General features: G+C 44.0%; 1 protein-coding gene across 3 annotated transcripts in view; it reads right to left on the bottom strand.

The window, feature by feature from the left end:
- DAZAP1 (DAZ associated protein 1) overlaps positions 1-16,928 on the bottom strand; it is a 54,277-nt gene extending 37,349 nt beyond the window's left edge. For 2 of the 3 annotated variants that reach the window (XM_066635530.1, XM_066635531.1), the window contains exon 1: positions 16,616-16,925. In XM_066635530.1, coding sequence (XP_066491627.1) covers positions 16,616-16,647 — 32 coding nt within the window. In that variant the 5' untranslated portion in view covers positions 16,648-16,925. Of the gene's footprint in view, positions 1-16,615 lie in introns of all 3 variants that reach the window. The other variant, XM_066635532.1, reaches the window with a different exon arrangement.
- Between the last annotated feature and the right edge of the window lie 733 nt (positions 16,929-17,661).

The following is a 17,661-nucleotide window of genomic DNA, read 5'->3' as shown; positions in this document are numbered from 1 at the left end:
GAAATCCAAAAGGTTTCTAACTCTGCTGAGATTTGATCCTCAATATCCTTCTAAGACACTACTTACTTTTCATCAATCCATTCAAAATTTACGTCTAACAATTTCAATTCCCAGCAAAGGACTTGAACAACAGAGTATCTGATGTGAATGTCACGAAAACTCCCTTGAGTTTGCCAACTAAACACAGTAAATGCTAGAATCCCAGGTGCACAGCAACACAACATGTAATTTGAACACTGCTGCAGTCATACGATAATGGAAACACCATGACTGCAATCATTATGCTTGCTGTACCAATGGAATTACTATATCCAGGGAATAGGAGTTGATGCACCAAGTGCATCACGTTATTAATATTATACCACTTTTCAACTTTTTAAAAAAGGACTCCTGTTAGTCTTCATATAGGTGGGAAGTAACCACATAAGGTGGCTCAGCAGGTAGAGCCACTGTTCTGGGAAAAGAAAGGCATCCTGTTGGTGCAGTGAACCGCTTGTTGGCCACCAGCTTGTATGTCTGCACTGAACACAATCTGGACAGAGAACCTCCCTGCATCTCCTGTTTCAATTAAAGCAAGGACCAACACTCCCACCTTACAATCCCCAAGGGCTAATCAACACCAAGAAGCACACAGTGCTTCATTTGCTATGTAAAGAAGTACATAGGGGCCTGGGGATAAGAACAGGCCCTCTGTTTGGCTGTACTTGTCGTATGAGGCAACTAAACAGTCACCGGGTAGATGGGACTCATTAGCCTGGGAAGTCAGCTCATCTGAGAGAAGGAAAACTCTGATCCCAAACCTCCACTGCCTTGTGGCTACATCCAGTTATGGAAAAGGTTTCAGGAGTCAACCTCGAGGCAAAATCCGGAGCCGGAGTCCCTGAGGCAGTTCATGGCAGTACACAGAACTCCCTGAGGAGTCCCTGAGGCAGAACACAGTCACGTTCTGGCAACTCCTGTGACGCCGCTGGAACCAACCGTATTGGCCTCTGCCTTTCCATTGGACCATTTCAGTGACGTGGAGAGGGGGGATTTGCTGCATGGGTAACAGTCTATCCTCCATATCTACTTTACCCAGGCTTCGCACACTGGAGAGGACACTCTGTTCCAGAACCACCATTCAGAGTGTGATACCATAGTCTTCCAAGACTGAAGAATGCCAACAACAACATAGCTTCTTTATGTACTATAAGAAGAAATTCTATCCCACAGCAAGGATGTTGTAGTGGAGGCATTCTGGCACTGAAATCAGGTAGAGGAAATCACCACTTCCCCCTAAAGAAGAGTACGTCTCCACCTTTGCAGAGGAGCTCTGCAAAGTGATGCCTCCACAGAAGTCGCATTGCTAAAAGGGCCCACATGATAACTGAGCTCTCTCAGTACCTTGGCAGCTTTGCCCTTCTTCACCTGCCTCTTCCTCTGTACCATTCCTCATCTTCTGAGGCCTCCTTCCATCTCTTCTTCCCAGTACCTTGGCAAAAGCAGTGCTGATAAAAGGTTGGCATTGGGAGAGTCCAGCTATCATGCAGGTTACCCTTTCAGCAGTGACACCTCAGCAAAAGCAGCACCGCTGACAGGTTGGTCCACATGATAATTGGGCTCCCAGTGCTGCCATTTCAACAGTGCTGCTTCTGCTGATGCATCACTTCACAGCTTAGCAGCTGAAAGCAGCTGATGATGGCGCTAGGAGAACCCAGTTATAACGGGGGCTGGATAAAGAGCTCCCAGGAGATGTAAGTCAAACAATACCATACATCAGCAAAACAAAGGGATGCTCACACTGCTCACATGCCATATGGCAGAAGTGTGTTGGGAAATTGTGAACAACAGAGATGAAGCCTTCATTTTAAAGCACAACAAACAAGGTGCAACATAAAAGATATAGGCACCATTAACTCTCATCACCTCCATCTCCTGCACTGCACTTCAACTTTGACCCAATTATAAATTGCAGGGATAAATGCAAAGTTCTGCACTTGGGCAAAAACAACCAAAGATGCAGATATAAAATGGGAGATACATGGCTTGGCAGCTGTACACGTGAGCAGGATCTTGGAGTCGCGGTGGATCACAGGATGAACATGAGTCATCAGCGTGATGTGGCTGCAAAGAAGGTGAATGCAATTTTAGCCTGCATTAACAGAACTGTAACTTCCAAGTCACAAGTTATGGTGCCCCTTTGCTCTGCACTGGTTAGACTTCACCTGGAGTACTGTGTCCAGTTCTGCACACCCTGCTTTAAGAAAGACGCAGCCAAACTGGAGCAGGTTCAGAGGAGAGTGACAAGGATGATCAGGGGGCTGGAGGACAAATCCTACGAGGAAAGGTTATGGGAACTTGGCATGTTCAGCCTGGAGAAGTGAAATGATAGCTCCCTTCAAATACCTAAAGGGCTGTCATGTGGAAGAAGGGAATAATGTATTCTCAACTGTCTCTCAAAGTAGAACTAGAACCAATGGGTACAAACTACAAGAGAGGAGATTTCGATTAGCTATCAGGAAAAAATTCCTGAAGGAAAGGGCGGTTCGGCAATGGAAAAGATTGTGAGAGGTGCTGGACTCTCCCTCTCTAGAGATATTCAAGCAGAGGCTCGACAAGCACCTGTTGGCGATGCTCTAAGAGGATTTCCTGCCTAAGGCATGTGGTTGGACTAGATGACCTATTAGGTCCCTTCCAATTCTATGACAGATTTAAAGAATGGTTAAAATTCCTCCCACCTTCCAATTAATGCACTTTACCCCCCAGGGAAAGTTTTTTCAATTTGTCTACCTTGTTCTAAAAAATAACTGAGGTGGGGGGGGAGATAAAAGGCTAGTAGGTGACAATACTTTAAAATGTTCTATTTGTTAAACATTTTCCACTCTTAAATGCGACCTAAGTTGTACAGATAATTAAAAATAGAAAGGGGAGGGAAAATATTTTCATAGCATGTCTACTGACAAAGAATGAAATCAACACATTTGATACCAAACTTAAAAGGCTCCTGAAAGCCAAGTTTTGGAGAATGGAACATTGTGTATCACTGAAGATTTCACTAAACCAAACAGAAGACTAGGTTTACGCCAGTATGGTAGTACCGGCAAAATACAATTGCTATCGCAACTCATTTGCTCTATGAACATACCAACCAGGGACAAAGAATCTGAACCCTGGATACCATTTTGTTGTTGCTGGTTAGCTGCCATGTCTGTCTCTTTTCTATTGCTATACTTTCATTTTGCTGATATTGTTGTAAAGGATACTGTACGTCACCTTGAGCATTTTTAAATGAAATAAAGTACAAGTATATTAACAAACTATACCTGTACCCAACCCGACAGGATGCTATGGGTCACTGCGTCCTAAACTCAAGTTCATTGGGGTTCATCAAATCCACTGTACTGCCTTACCCCTTTTGTTTTAGGAAATGCTAAGAACTCCATCCCCTACAAGTCACCAGGAATAGTGTGGAGAAAGAGATGGCAATTAGTACACTTCAGAGATCATATGCACCTTCTCTGAGATAATCCAACATAGGCACTGTAGTGGAACACCATCCTGACCACAGAAAGATGGAAAAAATTCAGAGAATATTCATGCAACAGAATAGCAATACGTCTGCTCAAATATATAAGCCTGAATAATTTCCAAGTTGCCCAAAAATCTGAAATATTTATGTGAGGATCACATCCAAAATCTATCATTCCCTACTCCTAAAAAAATAAAGCTGGTGCTACAGACTTAGAAATACTATTTCCAATTCTGGCCATATCAATGAACATGTAGACCCTGTGTCTGACAAACAAGAGACACAGGGTAACAGCCATAACAACAACTACATCAGGAAAAAGTTTCAGCTGCTTCATATCTATGCTCGTCTTAAGACTTCCTCTGCCCAAAAAGGATGACTGAGATGGTACATAGGTGCAATGTCACAATTTTTGATGCTCTGTTGGGAATAAAGATGAATCCGGCTGGTCATAAATAAATCACTATATCTAGGCATTCTGTAAAACACCATCACCATAATGGCAACTCATCTTCTTTGTCATAGAGGATTCCATACAATACATATTTAGACATGTTCAGTTAGTTGAGTCTCAGTTGATAGGTACAATCCCATTCCCAATTTGAGAACCAAACTTGAAATATTCACACAATATACAGCATATGGTTACAGGACACTGGTATAATAGAGCCAGAAGAGTAACACATGAAATCTCCCTTGGGTAAAAACTTAGACATTAAAATAAACATCTACTTAGTCAATGGGAGAGACAGTCCATAGGCACCTTCCAATTTAGTTTTTCTGGTAAATATTTTCTTTACAGTTCAGCATTTTAGTGTTACCTTGTTCTCTCCCTCTGGGGTGGGGGCAGATATTACATTACCCAATTCCTACAGCAAGAGCAGAATTGGCCAAAATCCAGCTGTAAGAATTTCATTTTTAATTTATCCCACTTCTTTATTCTAAAGTGAACATGGTGGTTGTTAACACCTTAGGTATGTTGACATCCGATTCTCCCCCCACCCCTGCTTTATACAGAATTCTTCACAAATGAGTGTTTAATCAGAAAGCTCACTCCATCACTTTGAACACAGAGATTGCTCCATGGGATCAATGGTACAACCTACAACCATTAACCCAGGTTAATTGATGGCACACATATATATCTTACAGCAACAAAAAAGCAAGGAAGAGAGTCGAGGCTACTGCACTAAGAAAACAATTCTTTCTCAAGGGAATTTTCTCAACTAGATTCAAACGTATGCAGTGAACTGTTCTGTAAGAGAATATTTCCTTGAGAAAGAATTATCTAAAATGTGTTGGGTACATCAATAAAGGAATAGATCATTTTGGGCAGCTGCTCTTTTCTCTTTCTAAGTATACCTATAACCCATGCTGGCAAGGTATTTTTGGTTTCTTTACTGTGATCTTTGGCTGCAGTGGGAAGGGATATGCAAGGAGCCAGCACAATGCAACCTGTGAAAACAAGGAGGAATGTGTATGTGTGCATGTGTCCTTGGAGCCAAGCTTCCCATGTTAAAGGTTTTGTAAACAATCACCCCTAGAGGAGAAATGGGGGAATCCATAACTGAGAATGAATTTCTTACAGCAACAAAGATGTGACATTCAAATGCAGCAACTGGCCCCAATTCTCAGAATAGGTTGCTCTTCTAGAGGAGCATCCAAAATCAAAACATTTTCTTCTACATCAGGAGAGAAAAGTAATTTTTTGCAGTAAGAAGAAACCAGTAGTTGGACTCTACTGTAGATCTATATCCAATGGGATTGCTAAGAAAACTCAGACACTGATCCTTGGGACCTACTTAGAGATGCATGTGATGTAATAAGCAGGTGTTCTTTAGAAGAAACAGGATCCTTTAGGCAGCAGATAAACAACCCAGACCTATTTAAAAGCCTGTTTCCTCTTGTTAGCACAGACTCAACATCTGCTAGTTTCCACTTGTAACCAGCCTGGCTTCCCCCAACCTATATTCACATGGACACTTGCAATGCAAAGCCATTACCCCAAGGCTCAGAAGTGAAAACCTCAGGACCATGCAACAAAATTGTCAGAAAAGTAAGCTACAATTTGAAGACCTTACAACAGCACTGTAACACCACAGATAAATCAAGTAATCAGAGATGTTTTAAGACATCTAGTAAAATACATGCTTAAAATAAATTACTGAAACTTACAGACTGTTGATAGGCCACTGTTAGACAAAAGCACAAATACAGAACAGGTCTCACAGCCGGCAAACAAGCTATTAGAGAATCCCTGTACACAACGCCATGATTAACCCCACAGGCAGGGGAGCCAGGTGGATAATAGGAGATGCTGAAAGGAAATTTAAGTACCATAAAAACATCTCATTGTATGTTCACGTCTCTCGGAAGGCCAAAATCTTTCAACACAGAAAGTCAACTGAGTATAAGCAGACTGAAGCCACATACATATGCCCCTTCAGCAAACCAGTAAAGTGAACATGCAGTTTGTAAAGCAAATGATGGGTTGGATGACTCCTCATGAATTCTTGGGCTTATTTTGGAATGAAAAACCTTAACACAAAAAGCAAAAAATGTGTATATCCATAAGAATTTAGTATTAATTATGATATAAACATCTTTTAACATAAACCTGATCAATCTGCAGGCTATGTTCACCAAAGCAATCACCTGAGCTTTTGGCAACCTGCAAGAAGACTGGCTAGGAAAAATGGGTCCTTGAGAAGCAGCAGAAGCAGATCCAGCATGACTAAACACACAAATATAGAATTGTTAGCCATGTATGGTGTACAAAGCATATGCCATTGGAAAAAACAGTTTTGCCAACTCTGTCTGGATGCGTGTTTTAAAATTTACAAAATTATGATGACAAGGCTCTTCCTTTAAAAAGACAAGTGCAGCCTAGCTGCAGCTAAGGTAGCAAATCCCTAGCCCCAAGTTAATGGGCTTAACCCACTTGGGGTTTAAATGATCCACAGGGATTCAGAGAGGGAAGTCATGCATGAGCGCAGTCAACAATTGGAATGTCACATAATTGTGACCTTTGGCAGATGGGTTTGGAAAATGAAACTTCCCCATATCGACCCCTTCAATGTGACAAACAGCACACTGGAAATGAAGCTACAACTGAGGTGATAGTACTGCAGCTTCAGCTATAGTTGCCATATGAACATACACAACAAAGCTGTCACTGACTGAGTCAGACCCTGGGTCCATGTGTCTTTATGTGATTACATCAGTACTGTGTACAACAAATGGCAACAGCTCTTCAGAGTTTCAGGTAGAAGGCCTTCCTATAGATGCCAAGAAGTGAATTTGCATGAACTCTGCCATTAAATTACAGCCCCTCCTCTCAAATGTCCACCAATGCCTGCTTCCAATCCATTCAACAGAGGAAGACAGACCAACCTTTGGGCCCACCTCTTCAAAAGCAACTTGGCGCTCAACCCTATCGAACTTTCCAGTGCTGATGAAGTGCAATGTATCCCCTGGATAAAGAAACAAATCTTCCCTTACATTGACAGAAGGCCATGACTGTTCCCCCACACTGCAGGATGCAGTGCACACCCTGTGGGCACAGCTGCATCAATGCTAGAAAGTTGGATAGGATTGGGCCTTAAGAAACTGTAGGACACTTCTCAGTGCAGGTAAGACCCTTCTTTTTGTTTCTATACTTCTCAGGCACCAAGATAAAAGACAGCTGCTATCCTCCCAGATGAGTAAAGGATTTGTCTCACCAGCTTGATCCAGAGGCAACTGGATCTAATCTATAAGTGGGTCACACCTCTGGAATAGCTGCCATTAGACAGCCAGGCCCTGCTGGTAGTTAATTCTAAGAGTTATAGGTGGTTGAGCAAGAAAGGAACCTCTTTGGGGCAAATTCTGCTGGATAAGAAGCCACTGATGGAATCATGAAGTTCATTAACTGAGTACTACTAGGAAGGCAGAACTGATACTCCTCAGTGTAAGGAAGTAGTGCTAGAACAATTGGAGAGAGAAAAAACCCAGCATCTCTTTCCATAACTAGGTATGTTATATGAATCTGTTCCAGGATATTATCTCCTCAGTTTTATTACTACCTGTTACAAAAAAATCTTTGTGAAGGAAAAGTCATGAGTGCAGTAAGAGCCTGCTGGATCAGACCAAAGGTTCATCAAATCCAATGGATATCTCTGGAAAGCCTAGAAGAGATATAAGAAGGCAGTGTAACCCTCTCCTGTTACTCCCCAGCAGCAGGCATTAAGGCAGATTAAGGCAAACATGGAAGTCTCAGACAGCCATACTAACAGTCAGTGACAGACTTTACCTCCTCTATGATATTAGCCAATCTCTTTTTAAAGTAATGTAAGCTAGTATCCATCACTGCATTGTGTGGCTGCGAATTCCATAAATTATGCACTGTGTAAAAAAAATTTCCCTTTTTATCCTGAATCTCCTACAAATCAGTATCATTGGATTATCCTGGGTTCTTAAGGCAAAGTGAGAGGGAGTAAAACTTCTTTATCCACTTTCTCTATAACATGTATAATTTACTAACCTCCATCATGTCCTCCTGTCTTTATTTGCCTCTCCCTCCCATAAACTGGAAAAGCCCCAAACACAGTAACGTTTTCCTGGTAGAGAAGATAGTAATCATTTTGGTTTCCTTTCCCAGCACAAGTCAATCTAAACACAATTCTAACACATGAAGGGCCACTGAGAGTCTCTAGATCAGCGTTTCTCAAGCTTAGTTCTCCGATTTACCACTACTCATGGTCTATCTTAAGTACCACCAATACCAGTGATGTCAACCCATGGCCCTGCCCTTTCTGGTCCCACTGAACCACAAAGCAGGTAGAAGACAAGAAACTTCCATGCTCATACCAGCTGGCAGCTCACTAGCTGATTATTAGCAGCACTGCCAAACAATCAGCTGATGAGTGGGAGCCTGCCTGATAGACAGACCACTTTAAAATGACCTAAAAATTTTATGGTGGGCCTAGGTATCAGAAGTATCTTTTTCAGCCTGTGAAATCCAATGATTAGAATGGGTTAAAATAGGAAAGTATGGACAAATTGAGAGGTCATCACATGGAGAGAGTCTGCCTCAGACAACTTTCAACAATTCGACAGCTAGCAAAACTGACATGCTAACAAAACGCTTTTGCCTTCTGAAACTTTACTCCAAAAATGTAAGCTCAAGAACATCATTCTACTCCAATCCTTCAGCTGTCTTTAATTACGTACACTGCCCATCAATGCTGTGCAAAAAAGACATATCATACCTACAGATGAAGGTTGCTTGGGGATACTATCAGCTGTGCCTCATATTAAAACACATTGTCATAACTGTTACCAAGATAGGACTCTTGCACTCAACATCCACATAACTTCTTTGGCTCAAAGAAGATGTTCAGGTCCTATGCTTATCCCAAAAGTTCAAAGAACTTTTAGTAGGACATAGTAAGACAACTATGCACACGGTACAGAGCAGGGACGGGCAAACCTGAGCCCAGGGGCTGTTTGTGGCCCTCGGGGTCTCCCAATCTGGCCCGCAGGGAGCCTCCAGTCTCCAATGAGCCTCTGGTCCATTGGAGACTGTTGGAGCCCACACTGGTCCACGACTGCTGGTCATGACCAACAGACATGAGCTGCAGGCCGAGTTAGAGCAAGGGTTTTTATATTCTGTGTGTTTTCTGCTTTTCCTTAGGCATTATTTTAACCCCTGTCCCCATTGCCTCTGAACAACTTATGTTTCAATGTGTTTCTGGTTTGGTCAATATGTTTTCACTGTGCATGACAAACAGTTCATAATTCTCATGTGGTTCTCCATGCCTGTATTATAGTTCTCATGTATTCATTCATTCATATTAAGTTCTGTCTCTAATGTATTCATTTAGGTAAATTTATTCAAATTTGAAATGTAAATTAATTCTTTTTTCCCCACCCACCCACCCCCACAGTGTGAGAGATATGTGGCCTCCTGCCAAAATGTTTGCCCACCCTGGTATAGAGGATCACATTAGAGCAGTGTTTCTCAACCAGTGGTACTCGTACCATCGGTGGTACTTGAGGTGGTGTGCAGTGGTACCCACGGGACCCCCCAGGCCCCCACCGCCTGGCGGTGAGACTAGCAAGCAACATGACAAGCACCAGTAGGAGGTTCAGTTCAGTGGGCAGAGCTCCAGCGTGTGCATTTCGCACTCGAAAAAGCCCTCCTTTCTGACCTGAGCCTCTTACTGGTGTTTGTCTCATTGCATCTCGCCTCCCAATCTAGAAGTAACTGGTGATGATATCATCAACCACATGGATCATGTGAAGTGGTACAGTGGGGACAAACGTTGAGAAATGCTGAGTTAGAGGGTTACAATTTACCTGCATACCTCAGATGCCTAAGATTAATGTGAACTGCATATAGAAGAGTACAGGAACCAAACTACAGAATGCTCACATAGTGACCTTATTCTATAGGAGGATGACAATTCAGGCATGCTGCTTACAATAGTTCTTCTGACATTCAACACATGGAGCACTTTTCAAGCCTCATTCACCATCAACAATTCTACAAGGCAAATATCAATATTCTCATTTTATGTTTAAAAAACGGAGGCCAAGAGACTTTAGCCAAGTCTTTAAAAAGTCTTTAGCCAAGTCTTTAAAAAACGGAGGCCAAGACTTTAGCAAGGTCACTAGCTGCTGAGATCAAGATTTGAAACCGAAGTGTTTCCAATGTGGATTTAGTTCTACTTGCCTCTTGTTGTCCTCTATTTTCTCCTTAAAGATATCCTTCCCTCTTATTTCAGGGACTTAACCAAAATATACATCCTTGAAATTTCATTAAAATGACACACAAAAAATAAACATAACCATTTTCCAAACTAGACATTTCTCTGCAAAGAGGAGTTAGAAATGTCACTGAGTGAGAGAACTGGAGTCTGCAAGAAGTGCACATAGGCAGCACTTTTCTTTAAAAAAGGGGGGAAAGACACAAGCTATTAACTCTCTATAGCAGGTATATGTAGCATTATTAGTAGTACCAACTCTCTTGTGATTCTGGCTGCTCAGAAGTGTACATTTTGAGATATCATGTAGCAGTTTGACTGCAGGGATTCTCTATTCTCAATGACCATTTCAGGCTTCCATTCTAAATTATTTCTGGCCACCTTGACAAATATTCAGACAAAAAAGGACAGGGTTTTCTGAGGTCAAGCAGAGCAGCTGTATGTAAATAAAGTACTGCTATTTATACACAGCTCTATAGATTGCCACAAGCTAAGACAGTTTTGGCCTTTGGCTTTGTGATAGATGGATTCTGGTACACTGAACAAATGCAGAATTAAGCAACACTGCAGCCTGGGAACAGAGTGTGAAAAAGCAGAGACAATGAGAGAAGCAAAATACCTTGCACCAAACTGTTCAAGAAAGCCTTTCATCTGCTAACATCATCTGTAACATTTGGCCTCTGCCATCCACCTATTTTACCTGCAGGTCATCTGCTATGCAGTGTAATTCTATCTTCAACTTTCTTTTCAGCTTGGTAAGAAATCTAGAATTTCTGAGGTCTTCTTTAAGTGATCAGGTTTTCCTCAATGCTATAACACAAATATCCCAATAAAAATCACAAATAGTTCAACTAATAAACAGGAATCCTCGAGGAACAAGGTACTGCAGTACACAGAAGGGCTATCATCATATAAGTGCTACCCAAATCCTCTGCGACACCACTAAACTCAACAGAATTACTCTGGGGTAAATGGTTTAAATGCTTATTAAAAATTCTAAATTAAGTGCACTAACATACAATACGTGAGCACTATCAAATATAACTTACTTCCAAGTAAACATGCATAGGATTTGGCTGCACAGCCTCTTGTTCTACACTTTGCCATTTCCAATAATTTGAAGCAGTGATTGTACTGTAGCATGAGTCTACAAAAAGAAACCCTACTAGCTTTGTTGCGCCTATCTACAATCATCATTTGCAGACTTTTTGCAATTTTTTTCCATAGTTCCCCAGCCAAGATCCTTACTAGCCACAGGCAACTACTGACAAGCCTGCATACATCAACTGATATTTGCCCAAGCTCTTGAGGACCACTTACATAATTTAATTTTAGTGCAAATTAATCTGGATTATAGTGCACAATCTCTGCACTATACAGCTCCCTAGGAGTTCACAATCAAAATTTCAACAGTGGAGGAAAAGTTACAACCCAGAAAGGAGGAAGACAGGGTAATAAGGGGTTAAATGAGACCAAATTTAGTTTCACATGCACAGTTTTCACTTGTGGATGATGAATCAGAGATTAAGATAATAACCTCTGCAGAAAAGGTAAATTTGAGATGTCATTCAAGACTCTAGAAACTAAAAGCATCACAATACACAGAACAGATATTTCTCTGATGAACAGAAATCAAAGGGCAAATCATTGTTTTGATTATGGGTCAACGTCCTAGTCAGACTGCCTACTTGCAATATTGGAGTAAACATGCTGCTTTAGTTTTCACATCCCATCCTACATATTTTATTTATATAGGTATTTATATACTACCTTTCTTTGGTCGTCAGATTCCTCCTCAGACTTTAATCCAAGGCGGTTTACATAGGCAGGCTGTTCTAAACCCCAGTAGAGATTTTTACAATTGAATAGTTCTAGTCTTTCACAGAACATATAGACTTGATTGTACAAGAAGTCTTATGATCAAGTAAAAAAACAGTTGTTTCTACTGTATCTCAATCCTATACAAAATGCAGAGCAACACACAAAGCTAATAATCTAAATATTATGGAATTCTCCAAGATTATGGGTTGCGTTTGTGTTTTTAAAAAGTTTTCTATTTTATAAAAGTACAGCATCCAAACCCCAAAATAACATTATTTCAGTGCCCAAGGCAGCCTAGAGAGCAAGGGTTTAAACATATTTTTGGGGCTATTTTCCCATATACTGCAGGCATCCTGCTCAACTCTCTGGAGCACAGTGACTAAGGAGGACATATACATTACGGGGTACAACCCATGATGTGTATGCGCAACCTCCTGATTTTAGAAATGGGTTATGTCAGAATGCCAGATGCAAGGGAGGGCACCAGGATGAGGTCTCTTGTTATCTGGTGTGCTCCCTGGGGCATTTGGTGGGCTGCTGTGAGATACAGGAAGCTGGACTAGATGGGCCTATGGCCTGATCCAGTGGGGCTGTTCTTATGTTCTTATACAGGCGGGGCCCCATATACATTAAAAACATAACTTCTGATAGATAGATAGATACTTTATTAACGGTCATCCGACCAGCTAGTCACAAAACAACACAACAAAATACACAAAATTAAAACCAACATCCCTTTACACATATATAAAATCATAAAATCATCAATTTATACTCTCAATTTTCTTTCTTAACAACTGTGCAGCATGGCAGAAACGGGCCACCCTGAGCGATATATCAGGATTTACATCAGACAGCAGAAAGGCAAGCTGCTCCTCCACCTGCATTCCCGTTACAGCGCCCAAAACCGGGGAAATAAATTTATATCGCAATGGTCATAATTTGGACATTGCAGAATAATGTGGGCAGTTGTCTCCACCATATTATTATGGCAGGTGCACAGTCTCTCTGAATAAGGACGCTTTGCGTAACGCCCCAAAAGAACTGCTGATAGGAGTGCATTGCACCTGGCTTTAGTAAAAGCAATCCTGAATTTTGGAATAACGATGTTATAAAAATACCTGGCAGGAGAAAGCGTAAGAGCTTGATCCCCAAGAAAAACATATGTAGAAAGTCTGGCTCTCAACATAACTTCTGGTTTTACCAAGAAACCAGAAGTGACTTTTTTTTACCTCTAGGGCTCAGTGTGAGCCCAGCAGAGGTTGTGGACATCTGTCTGTGGCCTTGCTGGGTTCAGAGAACCTTCTGGAACCAAGGGGAGCAGAGTTTCCTGCAGCTCCGAGGGTGGGGGGAGGCACTCGCCCATATCCACGGTTTCACTTAACCACGGGGGTCCTGGAATGGAACCCCCATGGATATGGGGGCTCACCTGTTCAAAGCATCTCCACCAGTGAGCTATTTTGAGGTTACAGATTTAAAGCATGAAATCCCTTGAAAGGTTTCATAAAAGTTACTCCCCCCCCCCCCACAACTCCAGCCGTACGTGAACATTGATCTATAGAAGTCTGCCTGGGAACAAGAAACATAAAGGCATATGAGGCAACCCACAAGGTTATCTGCATGTGGCAGACCAAGCAGGGAAGTCAAGAGGAGATACAGAGAAAATCTTCTGGTAAGCTGTTACCCTTCTAGTATGGGCTGTCTCAGCCTCAGAGTCCAATGGTGAATTGCCCCTTTGCCATCATCTCTGAAAGCAAGAGGGGTGAATCCCATACTTCTATAGGAAGTCACCAGTATTCTGTCCTGCACAGATTTCATCCTCCTTAATGAAGTGGAATAAACATGAGATGTATAAAATTGCTCCAGTAACAAGGACTCCAATACTAGGAATCATGTACGGTCACCAAGATAGGAAATGAAGGAGAAGGATTAAGTAACCAAAACGCTATCCTTGGGGGGGGGGGGGGGCCTCTCACAGAACCACTGAAGCTCCTCATACTTTGTGCAAACCACAGGAAAACACAGAGCAGGTGCAGTTTTTTTCAATTAGGATGAACCCCTATATGACCTTGGGCTCCGGCTGCAGAAGTTGCAAAGCTGCCAGTCACTCTCAAGTCTTGGATTTGTATCACCATAATAGAAATCCAGAAACAAAAAACCAAACACATGCAAAGAGAACAAGGTCTCAGAATCTTAAAAGGTAGTGTTTTATCTTCCCTCAAACGACCTAGACTTTTAAATGCTTAATGAACTGTGAACCTATGCATGTTTACTCAGAAGGAAGTCTCACTGTATTCAGAGGGGCTTATTCTCAGGTAAGTGAATATAAAGCTGCAGCCTAAAAATCCCAATTTGATTCTGCATTCATCACACAACTAGTCAAATCCCAAATCACTTATTACCCAAGGGATGACCTGGGGCAGTCTCACCTATGAGACTGCACTATCCACGCAAAGGCATGCATGAACAGACATCCACGCGCCTTCAACAGCTGCATCACTTTCCCACATGTGTTTGGGTGTGGGGAGAGAAAGGTTGAATCTTATGGTGGTAGGAGTCCAACATCTCTGTTGTAAAACAGTAAGAGGTAAAAGGGCCATTTAATGTATTCTTTCCCAATTCTCCCCATTGAAGCATTTTTCCATCTTGAAAGTTCAATAGCCTGAAAGAGAAATTGTTGCCTGTCACATCTAGATATTCCAGCATGAGTGCCTCCCCCAGCCAACCCTAGGGTCAAAATGCCCAATGGCAGTCACACTCTATTATATCCTGCAAAAGCCGTAAGAACAGATAGCCTTTCGTGGCTGGTGAAAAAAGGACAAAGCATCTCCTTCACTCAGGGCCCTGTGTTTCAAAGAAAGTGAAACTATTCCTCCCTCTTCCTCCCATCCCAAATGGCTGCATGTTCTCTACTTTTATAGCAGTGTCAACTACTCCACTGGTACTAGCATGAACGCAGCTTACCACTGCACCCAGGGGCCTCTCCATTGTGCCAGATTGCCCCCAACCTTTGCACTGGCCAGCCACTTCCGGCGTCTGTTGCCCCAGCAAGCTTTGAGCCCAGATTTCCGGGCATGTGTGGCTGGCTGATGTGAAGGATCTGAGGCAGAACGGTAAGCTCCATTCACCCAGGGGAAGGATTGTGACGGGTGGCAGATCTGGTCAGTGGGTTGGGGTTTGGTGTCCACTAACCTACTACTAACCTATTGGCACATGCAAAGAAGCAGTAACTAATCTAGATTCTTCTCCTCATACAAGAGTCATTCAAGAAGTGCGCCACATATGGAACCTTCATGTTTTGAAGAACTGTTCCACTGAAAATCAGTTCCTGGGCAGTATAAGCATGAAAAAGCTATTGCCTTCACACCCTGCTTGAACACTTCCACTGGGACACCTGGTTGGCAACAGCGGAACAAGAGGATGGACGTGATGGACCTTTGGACCTCTTAGACTTGCTGAAATCAACCTACATGGTAGAAACAATCTATGAACAATGGATACCACGACAAAAACCCAATGGCCACCACTTTCATGCTTGAGGGCTTCAAAGACACATCTGGCCAGCCTAGGAGAGATAGGAGGTTGTACTAGATGAACCTTGAGTCTGATCCAGCAAGGTCTATTCTCTTTGCCAGTGCTATCACACTTCCACTTCCAAGCCCTGGCCAGTGGCCCTTCACTTCCCACAACTCACCCTCCTTGTGAGAAAACTCCCCACCATTAACTACACGTGACCCCTATCTAAATTCCCACATTTCCCCAAGTTCGCTGCAACCCCTTAAAAAACAAGCAGGGACATCTTTGTTCATTATTATGAATCCCTCCTACTCTAAAAGGAACCTTTTCTCTCTCGCTCCCCCACTCCTCCAATATAACCCCTCTCTCAATTCCCATCTCTAGCCTTCTCTCACCTCCCAACCCTTCCCAGCCATTCCTAGTTTCTCACCCCATCCCCTCTGAGTACAAGGCTCTAATGCAGGGATGTGGGGTGGCTGAGGAGGCAGGTGAGGCAGAGCCTCCCCAGGTGTGCAAGCACACACAACCCATGTGGGGTGGCTGGGGAGGCAGAGCCTCCCCGCCGGAGTCCTTCGAAAAGCGCCGTGGCCGTGTGAGGCAACCAAGCACCCACAACCCACGCGCTCTGCTCTGCGTGTGGGTTGTGAGTGTTTGGGTGCCTCACACGGCCATGGTGCTTTTCGAAGGACTCCAGCGGGGAGGCTCTGCCTCACCTGCCTACCCAGCCACCAAACATCCCCTCACTACACCCCCAACCCCCAGAGGAGCTCCTCTGAGGAAGCTCCACTGCCACCCGCGCCCCACGTGCCAGCCCACCTCACGCCCCCTCCCTCCTCCACTCCAGCCTCCCCCCCTCAGGTGCCCCCCAAGGATGCTGTCTTCGACTGAGTAGGGACCACACTGTGGGACCCCCCTTTGGGGAGGCCCATCACGTGACAACAGCCCCCCCGCACAAGCCTCCCCCCACCACCCTGGAGGCGCCGCCTGAGGCGAGAGTCTCTCCTCGTGCCCCCCGCCCTCTCACCCGATCTCGTCGGCGCCCCCAACGCTGTTCATGGCGGCAGGGCCGGGGCTGGGCCCGCTCGGCGGCCCCCCTCGTCGTCCTTCTCCTCCTGCTCCGTCCACCGCTGACAGCAGCCCTCGCAGCCGGCGCCTTCTCTCCCTCACCCCCCGGTGAGTGCCCTCTCCACACGGCTCGCCGCCGTCACCGCCGCCGCCGCTCTCGTCCTTCTTCCTTCTTCACCTCACACCAGCGGGGCCGGCTACAGCAGCGGGCGACGCGCGCATGCGCACCGCGCGCCTGTCCTATCCCCCGTCCCGTCCTCTCAGTCGCTGTTGCCAACCGCCGCTCGAGCGAACAAGCCGGCTAGTGCGCCTGCGCGCAAACCTCCTCACATTGTCGCGCGCGCATGCGTAAGTGCGCATGCGCTCTCCGCTTGGCGTCCCGGCTCCCCGCCCTGTCCATCACCTCACCTCCCCACAGCTCATTGGCTATGTTTTCTCTTCCCTCTCCCCGCTTCGATGCTATTGGTCGTTCCCCATCCCTTCACACTCTAGCGCGGTAATTGGCTGCTGTTTCCCTCCCCGCCCTTCTTCCCAGGAGTCTCATTGGCTGCTGTTTTTAGTTCCCGCCTCTCACCACAGTTTAATCTGGGGAGAGGCCGGAAGTAGGAAGCGGGATTTAGGCGCCAGGCATTGTGGGGATTGTAGTCTGAAGATTACATTGACTTTAAGTGTGAAAGCCTGTTTCAACGGAGTAGAATTTGGGCCTAAAGCAATTTCTTTGGAGAGGAGAGGACTCAATTAAAAGGGAGCTCAGCGGCCTCTACAAAGAGTCTTAGTAGCAATAGGGGGCGCTCTGCACATCCTTAGAAGTACATTTTTTCATTCATTCATTCCTATATTCAACCTGTTACATTCTCTTTTTGTTTTGTATGTGTGTGTATACACACACACACACATATATGTATGTATGCATGTGTGTGTGTACACACCCACAAAATATTTTTATAATTGCATATGTTCTTCTTGTATTTTTCAGGAGCTGCTTTAGGGCCCAATCCCATGCAA

Source organism: Tiliqua scincoides, chromosome 8 (assembly GCF_035046505.1).
Source record: "Tiliqua scincoides isolate rTilSci1 chromosome 8, rTilSci1.hap2, whole genome shotgun sequence".
NCBI lineage: Eukaryota > Metazoa > Chordata > Lepidosauria > Squamata > Scincidae > Tiliqua > Tiliqua scincoides.
Note: the sequence above shows the minus strand (reverse complement) of the source record. Positions and strands in the feature narration are given on the sequence as shown.